Below are 17,067 nucleotides of genomic sequence, written 5' to 3'. Positions count from 1 at the left end.
AGTAGGGAAGGTCATATAAGTACACGGTGTCTCCCAGTGAAACCACATAAAGTTCAGAAACAGGAGTTCCTAAAAGAACAGGAGCCTGTTATCATAGAATTGGAAAAAAGGCTGAGCACACACATATCATGCACGTACGCACGTGCCACATTATGTATTTCTCACTGCACGAGTTTTACCATAGCCACGTACCACCTGCAACATTACCCACTAGTTTTCCATACATTCACTCTTTTTTCTTTGCTTAACTATATTGACAAGGAAAGTTTATATTTCTGCCGTATGTAGAGAAATTGATTTTCAAAATATACTCATAACTGTTAAAAATCAAATGTCAGCCCGTGAACCATCTAAAATCCTCTCACCTGAAAGTGATCACGCATTCAGAAACATAGATTTATGGTTTTGTCTCTGACCCTGGACTGTTCAGAGCAGACTGTATCTTGTTCCCTTCAGCCCAGCGCAGGGCCTGGCACAGAATGAATACTCAATAAACATTTGCTATCTAGGCTAACATTGCTGCTACCTGCATCTCCCTCCCAAGTACATTTGGGCAGGAGACTGATTGAAGACGAGGAGCCCCTCAAGGGCAATGGAGGGACCGAGAGGGGAAAGGTGGGTGCTGCCTCACCGGGCTGAACCCTATATGCCCTCACCTCTCAGAACCAGACCTTCCATATGCGTGCTGTCCCCAGGCACATTTCCTGTTTTCTGGGCTCCTTTGTCTGGGCCATATCCCCTCTCTTTGTGACTCATTCTTCAAGTTCTACCTCTTCTTCTGTGCCAGTTGAGAAGCTTTCAGCAACCCATTATAGAAAACACAACTGACAGAGACTTAAATACAAGAAAATGTTATTTCCGGCCATAAGAAGTCTCAAGGCTGGAAGGCCCCATATGGCTTAATTCAGCAACTGAGGCATCAAGGACCCAGGTGCCTTCCCTTTCTTTGCTCTGCTAGAGCAGAAGCTAGTGCTCCTCGTGCTGACAAGAGGGCTACAACAGCTCCAGCCATCACATCCTTACCAAATTCCAGGCTCAGAAAAGGAATCATGACGTCCTTGTGTCTGTTTTTAAGAGTTAAGGAACTCCCCTGCAAACATGCCCACCATCACCCCACAGACTTCTTCTCATAATTCATTGGCCAGAATATAGTCACATGCCTGTTCTTAGGACAATCACTGGCAAGGGGAATGCAATTAGCGTAATTGGCTTTGATGAATCAAGACTCACCCCCTGAGGAGAAGGATGACACAAAGCTTGTCTGAAGTACATGACCCCCTAGGAGAGCAGGGGACCCCAAACCTGTGTTCAGTAGTGAGAAGTCTGCCATGTCCTTTTACATAACTACCCTTCAGGTTACGTGGATAAAACCACTCTTTGGTCCACGGAAGCCTCATGTCTGATGATTCAAACGTCTCTGTCTTGCCTCCCCTCCTAGACTCTTCTGCACAAAGACCACTCCGTAGCATCTATGTCCTTTGTCTAAACTTGTTGAATTACTTGCCCTTATCACACTGCAGTATAATTTATCATTTATCTGTGTATGAGTCTGTCTTTGTCACCAGGCTGTGAGATCCTTCTGCAATGGGCCAGAATCGTACCGGGACCTAAGGACCTGGCCCGCCTAACGGGTGCCTGTGAGTGAATGCCAGTTGCATTGAATTTACTGAATTGAATTGTGAGGGCAAAGGGGAGAGGTAAGAGGAGAGAGAAGCAAGGAGGAAGGAGAGGAGAGGACAAAGCAGTCAATAAAATACATGCTTTGGTTGCAGACAAAACATAGGATGCCTGGAGGAGCCAGTTCGCTAACTGGGATGGAGGCTGTCTTGTGGGAAGTAGTCATTTGTTAGCTTAACTAAACCCTTTTACCTCAATTACCTGTAACAGAATACAAAGATATTGACTCAGCCTGGGGAGGAAGGCAGACGTTCAAACCCACCACCACTGCACCAGCAGGCACTAATTGCCCCAAGGTTTAGGTCAAAGGTTATTGTCGGGTTAACGTGAACACTGAAAACAAAAGCAAGGCCTTGACTCTTGAATTAGCTAATTGCTCCTCTCTTCTGCAGGCTTATCCTGGCTTCTTTCTAATGGACTAGTGCTCTCTGGGCTGGCAGGTCCCTCTGCCCAACAAAGCCACGATGTGCAGCCCTCCCCTGGCCAAGCTGAACCCTCCTCATTGACTCAGGCCCCACCCCAGACCATCTGGAGGGCCAGAAAGCAAGTTTGAGAATGCACAAGAGGCAAGGGAAAGCAACGTGGAGGAGTTGATTTTTGTCCTCAAAAATCATTCGATGATTACTTAACTATCTCCCAGGCACCGTGCTAGGAGCTTTATAGGAATCATCTCTTTTAACCCTCGTCAGCCTTGACATTCTCCACTAACGTGAACCGGGATTCTGGGAGCAAGAGCTGATCCCAGGTTGGGGGCGGGAACGGTACAAGACGAACTGGGCACATCTCGTCACACCACAAAGCAAAGAAACAATCAGAACAGTAGGATGATGACAAAAGGATACAACAGCCACCACAAGGAGTCCTCACTGGCCAAAGATGAAAGAACGTGACCTTCAAAAAGAATAATTACTGCCAAGGATTGAAAGACACTGAAGAAGTTTTTTTAAATTCCCAGGGTGATACTAAAAAATGCATGGGTCATCTTTGGAGAATGCTACTTAACTAATTATTCTGAAAACTGGTAAACAAAGCCGGCACTTGTCTTTCCAATATGAATCGTCTCCTGGGGTAACTGAGTAGTTGATGGGGGGAAAGTTCTTGTTTATAGGAGAACCCCAGTCAATCAATGCAGAAGACAGGATAGAATTAGAACATCACCATTTTGCCATCCTCCTGAAAGAATGCATCTCGGCCAAGGTTTTAAACCTTAGCACAGTTGACATTTTCAACCAGATAATTCTTTGTTGTGGTGGCTGTCCTGTACATTGTAAGATGTCTAGGACATCCTTGGACTCTACTCACTAGAAGCCAATAGCAGGCTCCCAGTTGTGACACCTGGAAGTTATCTCCACACACCACCAAGTGTCCCTGGGAGACAAAAAGTCACCCTGTTTGGGAACCACTAAGGCAGGCCATGATCCTCAATGGTGGCTGAAACCAGGAGGTGAACGCTATAAGGAATAAAACCGTGCCTGAATCTAGAGGCCCCCCAGAGCTGCTTGAGGAAGGTTTGGTACCCACCACTAACATCTATGTCCATTAGCCAGGGTCCCCAGCCTCCCTCGCCAAACAGAAACCCAGGGTAAGTCCCCTAGTAACATCCCCTCCCCGATTTTTGCCAACCAAGTTGCCATTCCTCTATTTGAAATCATGAGTCCTCCCCTCGCCCCTGTCTTTCTGGAGGCTCTGCGCTCCCCTAGCCTGCTCTTTGCACAAGCGGCTGCTTCTACCCAGACTGCTTCACCCCTCCACCCCTTTCTGTTCCCACCAACACTTCCTCAGGCTCTCAGGTCTCAGCTTCCATGACTCTTCCTCCAGGAAGCCTTCTCTGACTCTCCCTTTGTACTATCCTTGCCCATTGTGTCCCTTGTCACAGTATCACTGTTAACGTCTCCTCAATAAGACTCGCGGATGCAGAGGCTGCCAAGTTCATTGCTTTATCACCAAAGAACTGAGTCTGGAGTAGGCTCTCAGGAACAGTTGCAAGCAGGAGGGACGGAGGCGGGAGGGCAGGAGGGAGGCGTGACTTTGTGTATCATAGAGCTGGTGTGTGGGCGTGGCTGAGCATCGGGGGCATGACTGACTATTCATACATGTGCAGAGCAGGGCGTGCGTGAACATGGACGTGCACAATGCATGAGTGCCAGGCAAAAATGGGGGACTGTGAAAGCCGCAGCCTTGGCTGTCTCACCTCCCTCCTCACCCAGCTTCATCTCCCATCACTGTGCCTCACACGTCCCAGCTCCGGCCAGGCCATATCTCCGTATCTTTATGTTCCTCTCCTTTTTGCACTTGCTGTCCCTTCTGCCTGAGCTGCACTTACCTGCTTTCTCTTGCAGTGCAACCTCCATCCAGCCTTCCAGAGTCTCCGGGCCTCTCGCCCCTTTCCCAGTTAGTCCCCTCGTCCTCTGTGGATCCAAAGCTTTTGAGCTTTCATTTACATGCTCTTCTCTTGTTCACAGCACTCAGCTGTGAGCTGTCTCTTGGGGCACCCCCAAGGACCACACTGAGACACCTCCGTGCTCCCAGCTACAGAAGGCAGCCAGCAGTCAGAGTCCATGGGAGTGTTTCCGGACTGAAGCCGCGTGTCTGCATGTGGGTGTAGAGTGTACAGATGCATGGATTGGACTAGATAGGGGTCTTCACACTTTCTTTTTTTTTCTTATGAACCCCCACTTAAATAATTTTTGAAAACTTTATCTTTTCCGTAGAATCCATGTCATACGCAATTCAGTTCATCTAAATCTAATAAATACACACTAGGGATGAATAAATGAGAGATTTACACCCAAGTGAAAAATGAATGTGGATTTATAGTAACCACTAATCTTTCTGCAAAAGTGAAGTGAAAATATTTCCCCTACATGAGTCTGAATCAATGTTTAAGAAAATATAAAACACTAACTTCCCTTTGATACAAAGATGGCCTGCAGGAAGGATGTTTGGAACACTTTACCTCCTCCTTATCAAAGTTGGGCAAAGTCACAGAGACAGGGGCCCAGGAAGGGAGGGAGAAACAAATGCACCGGCTCGTTCTCATCTCTGAGAATGGTGGCAGCGCAGCAGAGCACACTTCACCCCAAACTAGCATTTCCCAGCATGCTTTTCCAAAATCTTGAACACTGTCATTCTAATAAATTGCCTTATTGGCTCAAGTCAGTTTTCATGTGTTTCTGTCACTTGTAGCCAAAAGAATTCTGAGTGACACAGGGACAGACGTGGAGGGTCGAGAGGAGTTGAGAGGTAAAATTCTAGAATCCAACAGACATCGTTTCAAATCCTGGCTTCACTAGTCAATGACTGTGACTTTGAGCCACTTCGCCTCTCTGATCCTCTGTCCTTGGGTACAACGGGTAACACCAGCTCCCTGGGGCTGCTCTGTGGTGTAAGGGTCGTGTGCACCATTGGGGGTATCAGGCAAATGACCTTCAGCAAGTGACCTCCCTTCTCTGAGCCTCAGTTTCCTCGTTGGTAGGATGCTGATAAAAGCATCTTGGAGGACTGTGGTGAGAATTACATAAGAGAATTAGGTAAAATGCCCACGCAAAGCTGGCACACTGCAGATGACAATTAGTCCCATGTGAGGCCGGCAAGTAAAACTTAAGTCTGTGACAGTCTTTTAAAATCAGCCAGCACCTTTGACCCGCCCCAGAGGGTGACACGAAGCCTGCAGCTGCAGCATGGTCAGCCTGGGAGGCTGGGACATTGAAAGAGTTGCTCCCTCCACAAGCAGAAGAGCTGGACCGAAATTCTAGCAAGTGCTAATTAGGTCGTGAAGCTACCCCAGGAGCGGGAGGAATGCCTGATTAATTACTGGCCTGCTCTGCAGGGGGCCACACACCGGGCCTACCTGTGGCCTTCCCTCTTTGCCAGAGCTGGAAACCTCAGCCAGGAAGCCAGGCGGTTCCGGACAAGACGGCAAGGGTGAGTGAGCCTTGCCGCCATCTGGTCCCCAACTCCCCGCCTAATGTTTGTAACAGACCCGCTACCTAATTGCATGGTTGGGGAGCAGCCTTCACATCTTTAACACCTAATTCACTATTGTTTCTTTGGGAGCCCCAATCCTGCGGCTGGCTGCAGAGGGAGGGTTCTTCCAGTTTATGGGGCTTTCAAGCCTGGGGCATCACAGGCCCGCCTTGTTAGGCTCCAGCTGGGCACGCAGCCAGGAGGGCACCTCCCTCACCTCCTGCACACAGCTTGGGCTTTACGTCCCCCTCTCCCCACAGCAAGAATACCCCGGACACAGCCTCACCCACCCAAACCCGCATCTCTCCCTGACATGGGGACACGTCCTGCCATTCGTGCCTGCTGGCCCCTTGAAATGCTAGGGCAAGAGTCCATCTCTACTCATTTCTGACACTGGGTCACATGGCACCACTGTGGGGGTGGGGGACAGAGGGTGAGAGTCCAGGGACAGAGGGTGAGGATCTGGGATCAGGAGACCTCAAGCCCTCTCCTCCCTGCCCTCTGCTTCTTTGGGTCAGAGAAGCAAACTTGGGCAGGATGCTAACAGGGACGGACCTGGCCGGCTGCTGAAAGGGCTCCCGGACCCTTCAACTCCCTGGAAGAGCCCTGAGTCACCTCCTTTTGCCACATCCCACCATATTTATTGCCACTACTGTCACCAGTCATTGGTCATCTTATAGGCTCTGTCATTAACTTGCGGGGTACCCTGGAGTAAGTCACTTCCCCTAGCTGCGTCTTTGTTGCTTCCTCTCTAAAGTCATGAGGGTGAAGGGAGGTGGAGAGAGAAGACCGACAGGATAAAACACCTGCATGGGTCCCCGCACCCCCAGCTCTTCCTGGGCAGAGATAATCCTGTTAGTTTCTCTGCTGTCTTTTTTGAACATTGCATTGGCCCCGCAAGGTAAGAACAATTGGACTAATGAAAAATACTACTCATGGAAAATATATGATGCGCCCAAGGTCCAAGTGGCCAAGCTGAAAACAAACCCAGGTGCTTTAGGTCCCAGATCCCACACCCAATGTGACACTGACGTCCTGGGGAGGATGCAGACAGTCGGGGAAGGGTCATTAGGCACCTGGAAATGGGGTATACCTGCCTCCCTCTGGTGGGTTGAGATGACGGACACCACGGCTGGATTAGGGTGGGGGTGTTGGGGGAGGGGAGACTGAAACCCTGGACAGATGCCAAGAGCTCCAAGCATCCCAGCTTGGGTCTAGCCACAGCCCTAGGCACAGATGGACCTGGGCTCAAATCTAAGCTCCTCTATTTACTAGCTGTGTAACCTCAGGAAAATGACTCCACTGCTCTGAGTCTGCTCTATAAAGCGGGACTAAAAGTGGCCACCCCAAGGGCTGGGTGGGGGGGGGCTCCTTCCTCAAGTGAGTGTCCTAAGAAGACATCATCCGCGGCTGGGAAAGCGTCCCATCCGTCCACTGTGCTTATCATGGCCATGTCTCTCATAGCTCGGGAAACGTCCAGAAAGCTCTGTCGAAAGTAAACAGAAGCTGGGCCCACACCTTCCAAAGTCAGGGAGTCTCCGAAGGGCAGGAAAAGGAAATCACCGCTGGCTCCGTGGCCCCTGGGTGGAGCAAAGCAAGGTGTTGGGTATGAGAGCTGCCTGTCGGCAGCCTGCGGGCTGAGGATGGAGGATGGAGGATGGGCTGGGGGAGGGGCAGGCAGAGCAGTAGCAGGACGCAGCAGGTGGTGGTGGGAGCACAGGTTATGGCATCACACCAGGCACCCCAGGCTGTAATCTGCCCATCCTTGTCCACACAGTAGCCAGAGCAGTGCCCCGAACTGTAAGGCACATCACGTGGCTCCCCATCTCACTCCAAATAAAAGCCCCAGTCGGGGCTGGCCGAGTGGCACGTTGGTTAAGAACTGGCTTGGGATGCCAGAGGGCCACGGTTCGGATCCCACATATGAGGGCCAGTGACACTGCCCTCCACAGCTAGAATGCTGAACAACAGCTCAACCTGGAGCTGGGCTGCCTTGAGTCGCCGGCAACGGAGTGGACTACAGCCCCTGCTGCCGTGTGTAGCTGGCAGCCAGCATGAGCGGCCACTGGCCACCGTGAGTGGCCGTCCAGAAGCCGGCCACTGATCTGCCTCGCCTGGGAAGAGCACAATGATGGTGCCAACTTGGGCCAGTGAAGCAATGTCCTCCACAACTAGATTGAAGAACAAAAGGACAGCAACTTGTCTGTTCCCCTTCCCCCAATTCCCCAATAAAAATCTTTAAAAAAAAAAAAAAGCCCCAGTCGTGGTCTGGCCCCTCCAAAACTCTGCCCCCTCCCCCATCCACTCTCCAAATAGCCCCCCTAGCCCCACCTTATTGTATGACAGACCTCCAGGCCTTAGCACTCTCTGTTCCTTCTGCCTGGAATACTCTTCCCCTCAGTGTTTGCCTTGCCTGCCCACCGTATCTAACACAGGAGCCCCATCACCCACTATCCTCTCATCCTATTTTATTTTTCCTTATGAATTACCACTATCTGACACTAACTTGGTATCTATTTGGTTTATTTTTGCCCTTCCCCAAGGGAATGTAAGACCATGACGAATGTAAGTCCATGGCTGTAGCTTCAGCCCCTGGAAGCTATTCCTGGGCACAGGGTAAACTTCGACACATATTTATTACATGAATGAGTGAATGGATGGATGAATGGATGGATGAATGGATGGATGGATGGATGGATGGATGGTTGAATTCTGGATTCATAATTTTCTAACTTAGATTGGTTTGGGAAGGTCATTTCACTTCTCCAAAACTTCCAGTGTAAAATACAGTGCACACCCATCTCACAGGGTTATTGTTTAAATTAAATAAAATAATAGAGTGTGAAAGGAGCTAACACATAAGAGGTGCTCCATAAACCACCACCACAACTGCAGTTGTTATCACCAAGGGTCTCAGGCTCAGTCACCTGCTCACTGAGGCCTCGGGCACCTTAGTGATCTCTCTGAGCCTGTCCGATCATCTGCCACCTGTGGAAGTTAGGAGTCCCCATGTCCCACACAGGGATGTCTGGTGGATGGCCAGGCGGTGCATGTAAAGCACCTAGCAGGGGGACTGGCACACAGTAGGCACTGACCAAGTGGCAGCTACTGCAATCCTATAGAATCTAGGATTTGGATACAGCCCCATCATTGTTTTCTTCTGTGATCTTGGGGACACAATTTAATATTTTTGAGCTTCAATCTCATCTATAAAATCAGGATAACGGTAGTACCTTCCTCACAGGTTGTCCTGAGGTCACAATGAGACTGTGCGCTGGAGTCATCAGAGATCTGCCAGGACAGGCACATGGGACAAGGCCCCGGATGAAGAGAGACACTCTCATCATGCAGAGTAAGGACAGAACCAACAGTTGTGCTTGGCCCAAGCTCTGAGGCAGGTCGCAGAGGGAGCACAGAGCTCAGAGCAGCTGAGCCCGCTCCCCAGCCAGGAGCCCTCTGGAGAGAAGGTGCTCCTGCCCCCCTCCACCTGCCCCTGTCCCCTTCTCTATCCATAGGGCCTCACGGGGGACCTCTGCTGGCAGTCTTGTCAGGGAGAGTTCTCAAGGGAGACAGGTGACAGCGGCGGGACCCCAGAGACTCCTTCCACCTCAGTCACCTTCCTGCCCCACCTGCTAACTAGCCGCACCCCAACACCCTGGGGCAGCCCTGGGAAAGAAGTCGTGGAAGCAAGGGCCCTGGAAGTCACAGAGACAAGACAGACTCCTCACGCTCCAGCCTTAAACAAAGCAGATGGAGAGAGATCGTTCTAATGAGCCACTGATTCAAAGATTGATTGCTTCAGTCATACGGTCACATACATGTTACCCGTGAGAGTCTGAGGACAGAAACACCAGGTTCCCACCTGACCTGACCTGGGCCCTCTTTTCTCCATCACGAGATGGAGGAGAACAGGGACCATCACTGCCTTGTTCAGCCTGGGCCTGGCAAACGTCAAGATGTGGACGCCACAGATGACTCAGTCAGTAACCCCTAGACTGCAAGCTCCATGAGGCACGATTTTCTGGGTCTGTTTTGTTCTTTGACGAATTCCTAAAAGAGTACCTAAAAGAACAGGCACTTGGTAAGTGCTTAGTAAATACTTGTTGAATAAGCGAATCCATCAATAAATCAAAGAATGAAACAATGAGTTACTGTAAGAGAAGTTCCCTGCGGGCTGGGATGATTTTTGCTTGTGTTCTTTAATAAATTCCCAGTGCCTTGAATAGAGCCTAGGCACATAAAAGATGCCAAGTACATTTATCTGAGAGTACATGTATATGACCGTATGACTGAATCAATGACTCACAAGAACGTAATCTCTCTGAAGGTAAGGATTTCCATCTTCTCTGTTTAAGGCTACATTCTCAGTGCCTGGGGCATCGCAGATGTTCAGAGAATCGGTGAGTTAATGAATGAATGAATGAACGAGCCAACTAACAAATGAGCAAGGCACCAGCTCTCAGCGCAAAGACCACAGACCAAAAAGAAAGAAACACAAAAGAGGCACTCTGCCCCTGGCCACCACTCAATACCTCATGGTTTTTTAAATAATTTGTCGATTGTTTTTAATGGTTGAGGCAGTAATACTTGGATCATGAAACTGCAATATACAGAGAGGTGAAATAAATAGCTTATATATATATAATATATATAATATAGCTGGTTTTAAAATATTCCCTTATCATTGGTGTGCTAGGTCACGTGAGTCACGGAAGGTCGATAGCAGCATCCTCCAGAACTGCGAGCAATGCAGGGTCACCATGATTGGACGAGGCCGTCTGTCGTCGGAGGTCGAGGCGCCGAGAATTCCCAGGGGGCACGCCTTCCCTGCGCGGTGTCTCAGGCCAGCTTGCAGCGGACAATAAATAAATGACTGCAAACCAGAGAGCGATTTTTGTTGGAGTTTGGGGCAGGAGCAGGGGATTAGGAAAGAGAGGGGAGTTTGTCGGAGGTGGGGGTGGAAGTGGGCACTACTTTCTCTTTGTTTTTGTTTTCTGTTTTTTGTGGGGTTTTTTTTGCTCTTTTTTTTTTTTTTTTTTTTTTTTTGGGGGTTTTTTTTCTTTTTTTTTTTTTTTTTTTTTTTTTTTTTGCTTTTTGCTTTCAGAACCTTTGGGAAAAAGGACTTTGGTTTCTTAGAGTGTCGATTTCCTCATTCAAGTCCTCCTCTGGGGACAAGTTTAGAGTTGTCTGTTCCAAGAGACAGACAAGCACCTGTGCGTTGACAACAGTCCCTTTGCGTGAGGCTTTTGTCATCGGGGGTTTCAAGTCAACAATATAATCGTTATCGCTCCCCTTCCCCCAAGAGTTTTGGTTCAGTTTTTGTCTTCTTTTAAACACAATGTACAAAAATAGAGCTTCTTCCTTATTTTTCATGTAAAAATATTCCTCTGATGCAGTTCTCTGTGAGTGTGAGTGTGGGCCAGAGCCACCTGCGGGGGCCACGGTGCGGCCGCCTAGCCGGGGTGCGTGGGGCGGATCCGCCGGGACCGCTTGGTCACTGTGGTGTACTTGAAGGGTTTCTGCAGCTCGGCCTGCCCCTTGGGGTAGCGCTTCATGAAGTGCACGTCCTGCTGGTTCTCCCGGGTCTTGGGGCCTTTCCTCGGCCGTCCCTTCTTGGTGAAGCCCACATACCAGCCGGAGTACTTGGCTGACATCAGGGCTGTGTAGTTGTTCTCCAGGACCTTCTCGATGAACACACACTCCTTACTGGTGCCGTCAGGCTGCAGGGGAAAAGATGGGAAGGAATGAGACGGGGAAGGGCGGATGCCAGGGACACAGCTGTGTGGAGAGGGCACGGGCAGGTGGTCAAGGCTGGGGGCAGCAGAGGAGAAAGGGCCTGACCCAAACTTTGGCTTCAGCAATTTCACTTCCTGGATCTGTGGCGTGGACTTGTCATATTGGCCCCTGTATCCTTCCCTACCGACCAATTAGGTAACAGACTCCTGTATCATTCAGAAGCTCATCCCTTCCCCACTCTCCACCCTGTAACCAGGAGCTCCCACCTCAACTCGACTAGAACAAGAGACCCAGACCTAGCCCATCGTAACACCATTTCCTGTGATTGCTGCAGGGCTCGACATGTGGCCTGAGCCATCCAATCAGTGTTCCTTGAGACCTTTGTACAAGCGATGCACGGAAACATAGGCCGATTTAAACTTGGGGAACATGTGTGGCCGAAGCGAATACAGCCATGTTACCACCATGAGGGGAAACACCATCTGACAACAAAGCCAGCACAGAGAAAGGCAGCCAAGAGGAAGAGGATAACAGAAACCAAGTCCTCGCCACATCCTTTAGCTTCCGGGCCAAGCTGCATCTGAAGCTCCGGTTACCTCAGTGTCACGTGGGCCAATACTATCCCATTTCCTGTAACCCAGTTGCGATTATGTTCTACCAGGAAAGAAAGGAGACCCAACATACGTGCATGAACTTAACATGAAGTGAGCTGCCCGACTCCACTGTTATATAGTTAAATATAAATCACACCGAAGGTGGGATGTGGTGCATTTTAACGTTTGGTGTGAAGAGGGGTGAGAGCCTCGCAAAATAAAAGCTTTAGCAAGGCCAAACTCTAAAGCCGGCGCCCTTGCTTCTGAGATTCAAGGCTCCCGGGGCAGATGCGTAAACTCCCCAGGGGACAGTGCGGCCAAGGAGCACTAGATTCAGACTCAGAAGCTGAATCAACTCTGACGCTTCCTGGTGTGGCTGCAGGTGAGCTAATTCCACTCTCTAAACCTCCGGTTCCTTGCCTTACCAAACAGGGACAGTGGCCCCTGCGTCATAGAAATGTTGTAAGGAATGCCGTTTCTAAGTGAGCCTGGCACACAGTAGGAACTTGCTGAATTATTTCTGAAGACCAGGTGGTTCGGACAGTCTGGCTTCTCTCCTTGGATCTGATCTAGACAAAAGGTGATGGGAGGCAGGCTTTGAATCTCCTCCCCGAGACAGCTGAATTGCTCAATGTGGAAGAGCGAGAAACACACCAAGTTGGAAGGTCTGAATTAGGAGCACTCGAGTTTCCAACTAACATCTCCAAATTTAGGCTGGGCCCACTCCTCGTTCTGGGCAGATGCCCAGCCAAGTTGGAAGCCCAGCGGTCTGGCTGTGCGTGGAGACTGAGGTGCGAGTTCCAGCCTTTTGTTTGAAGTGGAAAACGGGCCGGAGCTTCCAGGAACGTTCACCTTTGAGCAGAGGGCAAACTTGGGCTCTGCAGACAAAGTGCTGAACTTTGCAGAAAGGGACAGGCAGGGTAAGAAAACATTGTCTGGAGGACGAGATCTTTCGAGGAGGCTGCAGAGCAAGCAGAGGTGGGGATGCAGAGAGAGTCTGGGAGACATATGCAGGACAGCATGGGCGAGGTGAGCAGTAAGAGAAAGCAGAGCATATGTGCAATGGAGGTAGACGGGAGTGGTCTCTGGGCTCCGGGTTCCCTATGGGATAATTCTGGGAACTACCTATTCAACCTGACTCCAGGTCCCTTGGCCGGTCTGGATGGAACAGTCAGTCAGAGCAAATGGAACAAAGGCCATACCATGCTGTTTCCCCACCCTAGAATACCTGCCTGGAAAACTGCTTTTATCCTTCAAGGCTCAGTTCAGTAGCCGCCTCCTCTGGGAAGCCTTCCCTGACTGCCATCTGTCTCCCTGGGTATTTCCTCCTCTTCCTCAAGATTTCATTCAAGAATCCAGCTTTACAGGGCTCACACACTCCATCTTCTGGACCCCCTTGGCACCCATTCCTCCTCTCGCCCCCCCCCAACAGAGCAGTTCTGTATCTGCCTGCCTCCCCATCAGCCCAAGTGTCAGGAGGTCGGGACTGCTCCTCAGGTGCTCTCAGGGCTCAGCACAGGGCTTCGCCAAAGACAGAGGTGCCCAGAGCATCTGCGGTTCAATGAATGCGAGTTCTGCTGGGATAGAAATGGTGGGGGTGACACAGGAAACGATTTTCCTCTAAAAGAAAACAGACTCGGCCTCTTGGGTCCCTTACTAATGTCTCGGAGACAGTCATGAGCTAGGAGAGGCCCCGCCTGGGGGTGTGCTAAGAAGGCAACAGAGCGAGCAGGCGGCTGGGGCTCTCTATCTGGCCCACTTGGTCTCCCTACTCATTCATTCAGCATTTATTAACAGCCAACCACAGGCCAGCCATTTCCACATCCATTATTTCATTTAATGCTCTTAACTCACCAGGGTAGACCCTACCTCACAGAAGAAAACACAGTTCAAAGAGGCAAAGGGCTTGTCCAAGGTCATGGAGCTTCTAAGTGGCAGAACGAGGATTTGAACCTGCATTGGCCACTGCAGCTCGCTTCTCCTCTGTCCAGTTCCAGACACACCCACAAGGAGAAAGAGTAAAGCAGAGTGGGCACTGCCCATCAAAACACCTCACCTCCCCAGGCCCACACGGCCACGTCAGCCGGAAGCAAGGTCTTGGATACACAAAGGCACACGCGTTCATACACGCCTAGGTTTACTAGAGGATTGGGAGCTGGGCCTTGAACTGAAATTCCCAACGCCCCAGAGCTCGGGAGCCCCTGGGAGGCGTCGTGGGGTCTATGGTGGTCACAAGTTCCCCACCAGGAACTCAGACACAGAGGAAAAGACGCCAGTGCAGGCCGCACCTGAGCTTGACCCTCACCCCTACTCCTGATGACCTCTGTGACCCTGCTGTCACCTGCAGAGATTTAAAAACACCTGTGGCTGGGACTAGCCCCTAGCAATGCAGACTCAAGGTTCAGGCAAGGCAGATCATCAGCATCTAGAGAGTAAGTGACTATCCCATCCCGGGCACTCAGTGATTTAGAATTGGATCATCTCTCCATCACCACTACCTCCTTCTTTCCAAACTAGAGTCCTGTTGCTTCTACTTGATGTGAAGACTGAATCCAGATGATGTCACTTGGCCCTGGATCCAGTCTTATGTGAAACCAGAGAGACCCCTGGCCATTTTTAGTTACATAGGCAAAAAAAAAGATACCTTCTTTGCTTAAGGCATTTTGAGTTGGGTTTCAGCTGCTTACAACCAAAGCAGTCTTCACAAAGGTGTGGTGGAGGGCAGGAAAACCCCGCCTGCCCTGAAAGGGTCTGGGGCCCTCTGCTGCCCCAGAGGACTCACCAGTGATCACACAATAGGCAGCAGGTGAGGAAAAACATCGATCTGGGCAGAGTCTCCAGAGATGGGGAAACAGTGCATAGGACACAGTGCTCCACACTCAACAACTATTAATGGGACGAAAGGCAGTAAGGCCTCCTGGGCCAGGTGGATGTCGGGCCTCCGAGCAGGCAGGGGCGCAGGGCACAGCTTTGGCACGTGGTTGGTCCGAGGCGACACAGGGAGTAGGTCTAGCCAAGGGCCTGGAGCACCTGCAAAGGCCCTGTTGAAGGAGTGTCATAATGATCAGCCTTCAAAGGGGAAAGGAACGGCCATTTAAGCGCCTCTACGTGCCAGCGCCACCATTCCCACTTTACAGGTGAGGACACTGAGGCGCAGCGAGATCAGGGCACTGACGCGTATAATTCTGGTTGTCAATCTTCAGAAAGCAAGAACCATATTTCTATTTCTTTGGTGTCGTTGCAGCCCTTTGGGCAGGCACACAGAGCCCAGATAAAAGGACCCAGAATCGGCCCTCAATGAGCTCCCACTAATTTAGGCCCAAAGACAGCTAGTGACGACCTAGGTAAGCAGACCAGCAACAGAGCTCTGTGTGAGGGGCTGGGGGCCACCAGGTGGGTGTACCCACTGAGGGCTCAGGGCGGCTGTTGAAGCGTGAACCAGGGGCAATGGACCAAGGACGGGCCGTCCTGGCAGAGGGTACAGCATACACAAAGCCTCCAGGGAGTGGAGGTTGGCAGTGCCATGTGTCTGTGGCATAAGGAAGGTGAGGGCAGGTGGCAGGGCCATGAGGCCAGGGAGTCCCTCAAGGCATGTGGCCTTTCCTGGGTCGGTGGTGAGGCCCCAGGGACTGGTTCTCAGCCAGGCTGAGGGTGGAGGCCAAAGGAGGCCTGATCACATTTGTGATTTAGAAAGCAGAGGGTGGGTGAGTGGGGGCGAGGCCTCAGGCTGGGAACTCATTCGGCCCGGAGGCAGCTGAGGCAACAGTCCCCGAAGGCATGAGGCCAGAACAGAGGCAGGACTTTGGGATGAAGGGTAGTCCAGGGCCTAGGGCCTGACTGCCCAGGGAGTCTGCTGGAGAACAGCAACCCAACCACCTACGGCTTCCAACTGCAGGAGTCAGAGAAGGCGAGGGGCGCTGGGCAGGCAAGGGCCAACCAGGGGACCTGCCCTGAGCAAGGTGGGACAGGTGGATCTGGGGCTGCCCTCGGAGGCCCCCAGGCCAGCCCAGAAGGCAGAAGCCGGGACGGGGTGATGGGGGGAGCTGCACCGAGGGGGCGGGCCTCCCTGGGCTGTGCCTCACTGCGCCTTGCCGCCAGCTGAACCGTCCCCAATATTAATGACGGGAGAGAGGGCGAGGGGGCAGACATCGGAGCCGGCTCCTGTGGAAGCAGTGACTCAGCGGCCAGCCGGCGGGCTCGGGGCGGCCGGCGGCGGGAGCGGCCCGAGGGGACGGGGCTGCTCTTTTGACCCCAGGACGGCCCTCCTGGGGTCAAGATGCCGGGAACCGCACAGACGGGAAGGAGGGGCGCGCAGGCACTGGGCACAGCGGGCTGCCGCGCGCCCCTCCTTTAATGGGGGGGGTGGGGGAGGGAAGGCCAAGCCTACAACGGCGAGCAGGTTGGGCCTGGGAGGCGGCCCAGCCGGGCAGGAGAACAAAGTGCCTGACGCGGGGCGGCCGCGCCACCACAGGAAACGCACGGCCAGGCCAGGGGACCCGCGCCCGCCCGCCTGCCCGCCGCCGCCCCTGCCCCAGACCCCTCGCCGGCTGCGGAAAGTGAATCACTAATTAAAACCACTCGTCATCCTGCTATGCGATTACTATTATTTTGCTCTTTTAGAAGCTGCCGTTGGTGTGGGCAGCGTGACTGGAATCTTGGCGTTCCAAACTGGGCTTTGTATCCCGCCCAGCTCCAGCGTGGGACCTGGGACCAGGGCCGCGGAGTGGCCGCGCCTCAGTGTCCACATCTGTGAAATGGGCATGGTCATGGTGTCCACCTCCTGGGACGATTTGGGAGCATTTTTGCTCAGTGGCTGGCAGAAAGTAGGTGCTCAGTGAACAGAGGCTAGGGGTCCCCTTATTAATAAGCAACAATACTCTGGTTCAGGTCTCTGGCCTGTCACACTCTCCCCAGCCACTGGGGTATGGCAGAGGGGAAGAGGGATAAGAGTGGGGGCATCAGGAAATCAAAAACAAGGCTTAAACAAGACTGGGGGCATTCCCCGCCCCCAACAAGGTATAATAATGTAAATGACCAGCCGGGCCCTTACCCCCAAGCCCGAGGCCAACCTCCTGGAATCAGGGTCTACTCTTCA

At 51.8% G+C, this 17,067-nt stretch overlaps 1 protein-coding gene across 1 annotated transcript in view; it reads right to left on the bottom strand.

The window, feature by feature from the left end:
- Positions 1 to 10,740: 10,740 nt before the first annotated feature.
- The window catches only part of FGF18 (fibroblast growth factor 18), a 32,775-nt gene continuing 26,448 nt past the window's right edge, over positions 10,741 to 17,067 (bottom strand). The window contains exon 5 of the mRNA XM_019635942.1: positions 10,741 to 11,363. Coding sequence (XP_019491487.1) covers positions 11,097 to 11,363 — 267 coding nt within the window. The 3' untranslated portion in view covers positions 10,741 to 11,096. The remainder of the gene's footprint in view (positions 11,364 to 17,067) is intronic.

The sequence above is a fragment of the Hipposideros armiger genome, unplaced genomic scaffold (assembly GCF_001890085.2).
Source record: "Hipposideros armiger isolate ML-2016 unplaced genomic scaffold, ASM189008v1 scaffold_25, whole genome shotgun sequence".
NCBI lineage: Eukaryota > Metazoa > Chordata > Mammalia > Chiroptera > Hipposideridae > Hipposideros > Hipposideros armiger.
Note: the sequence above shows the minus strand (reverse complement) of the source record. Positions and strands in the feature narration are given on the sequence as shown.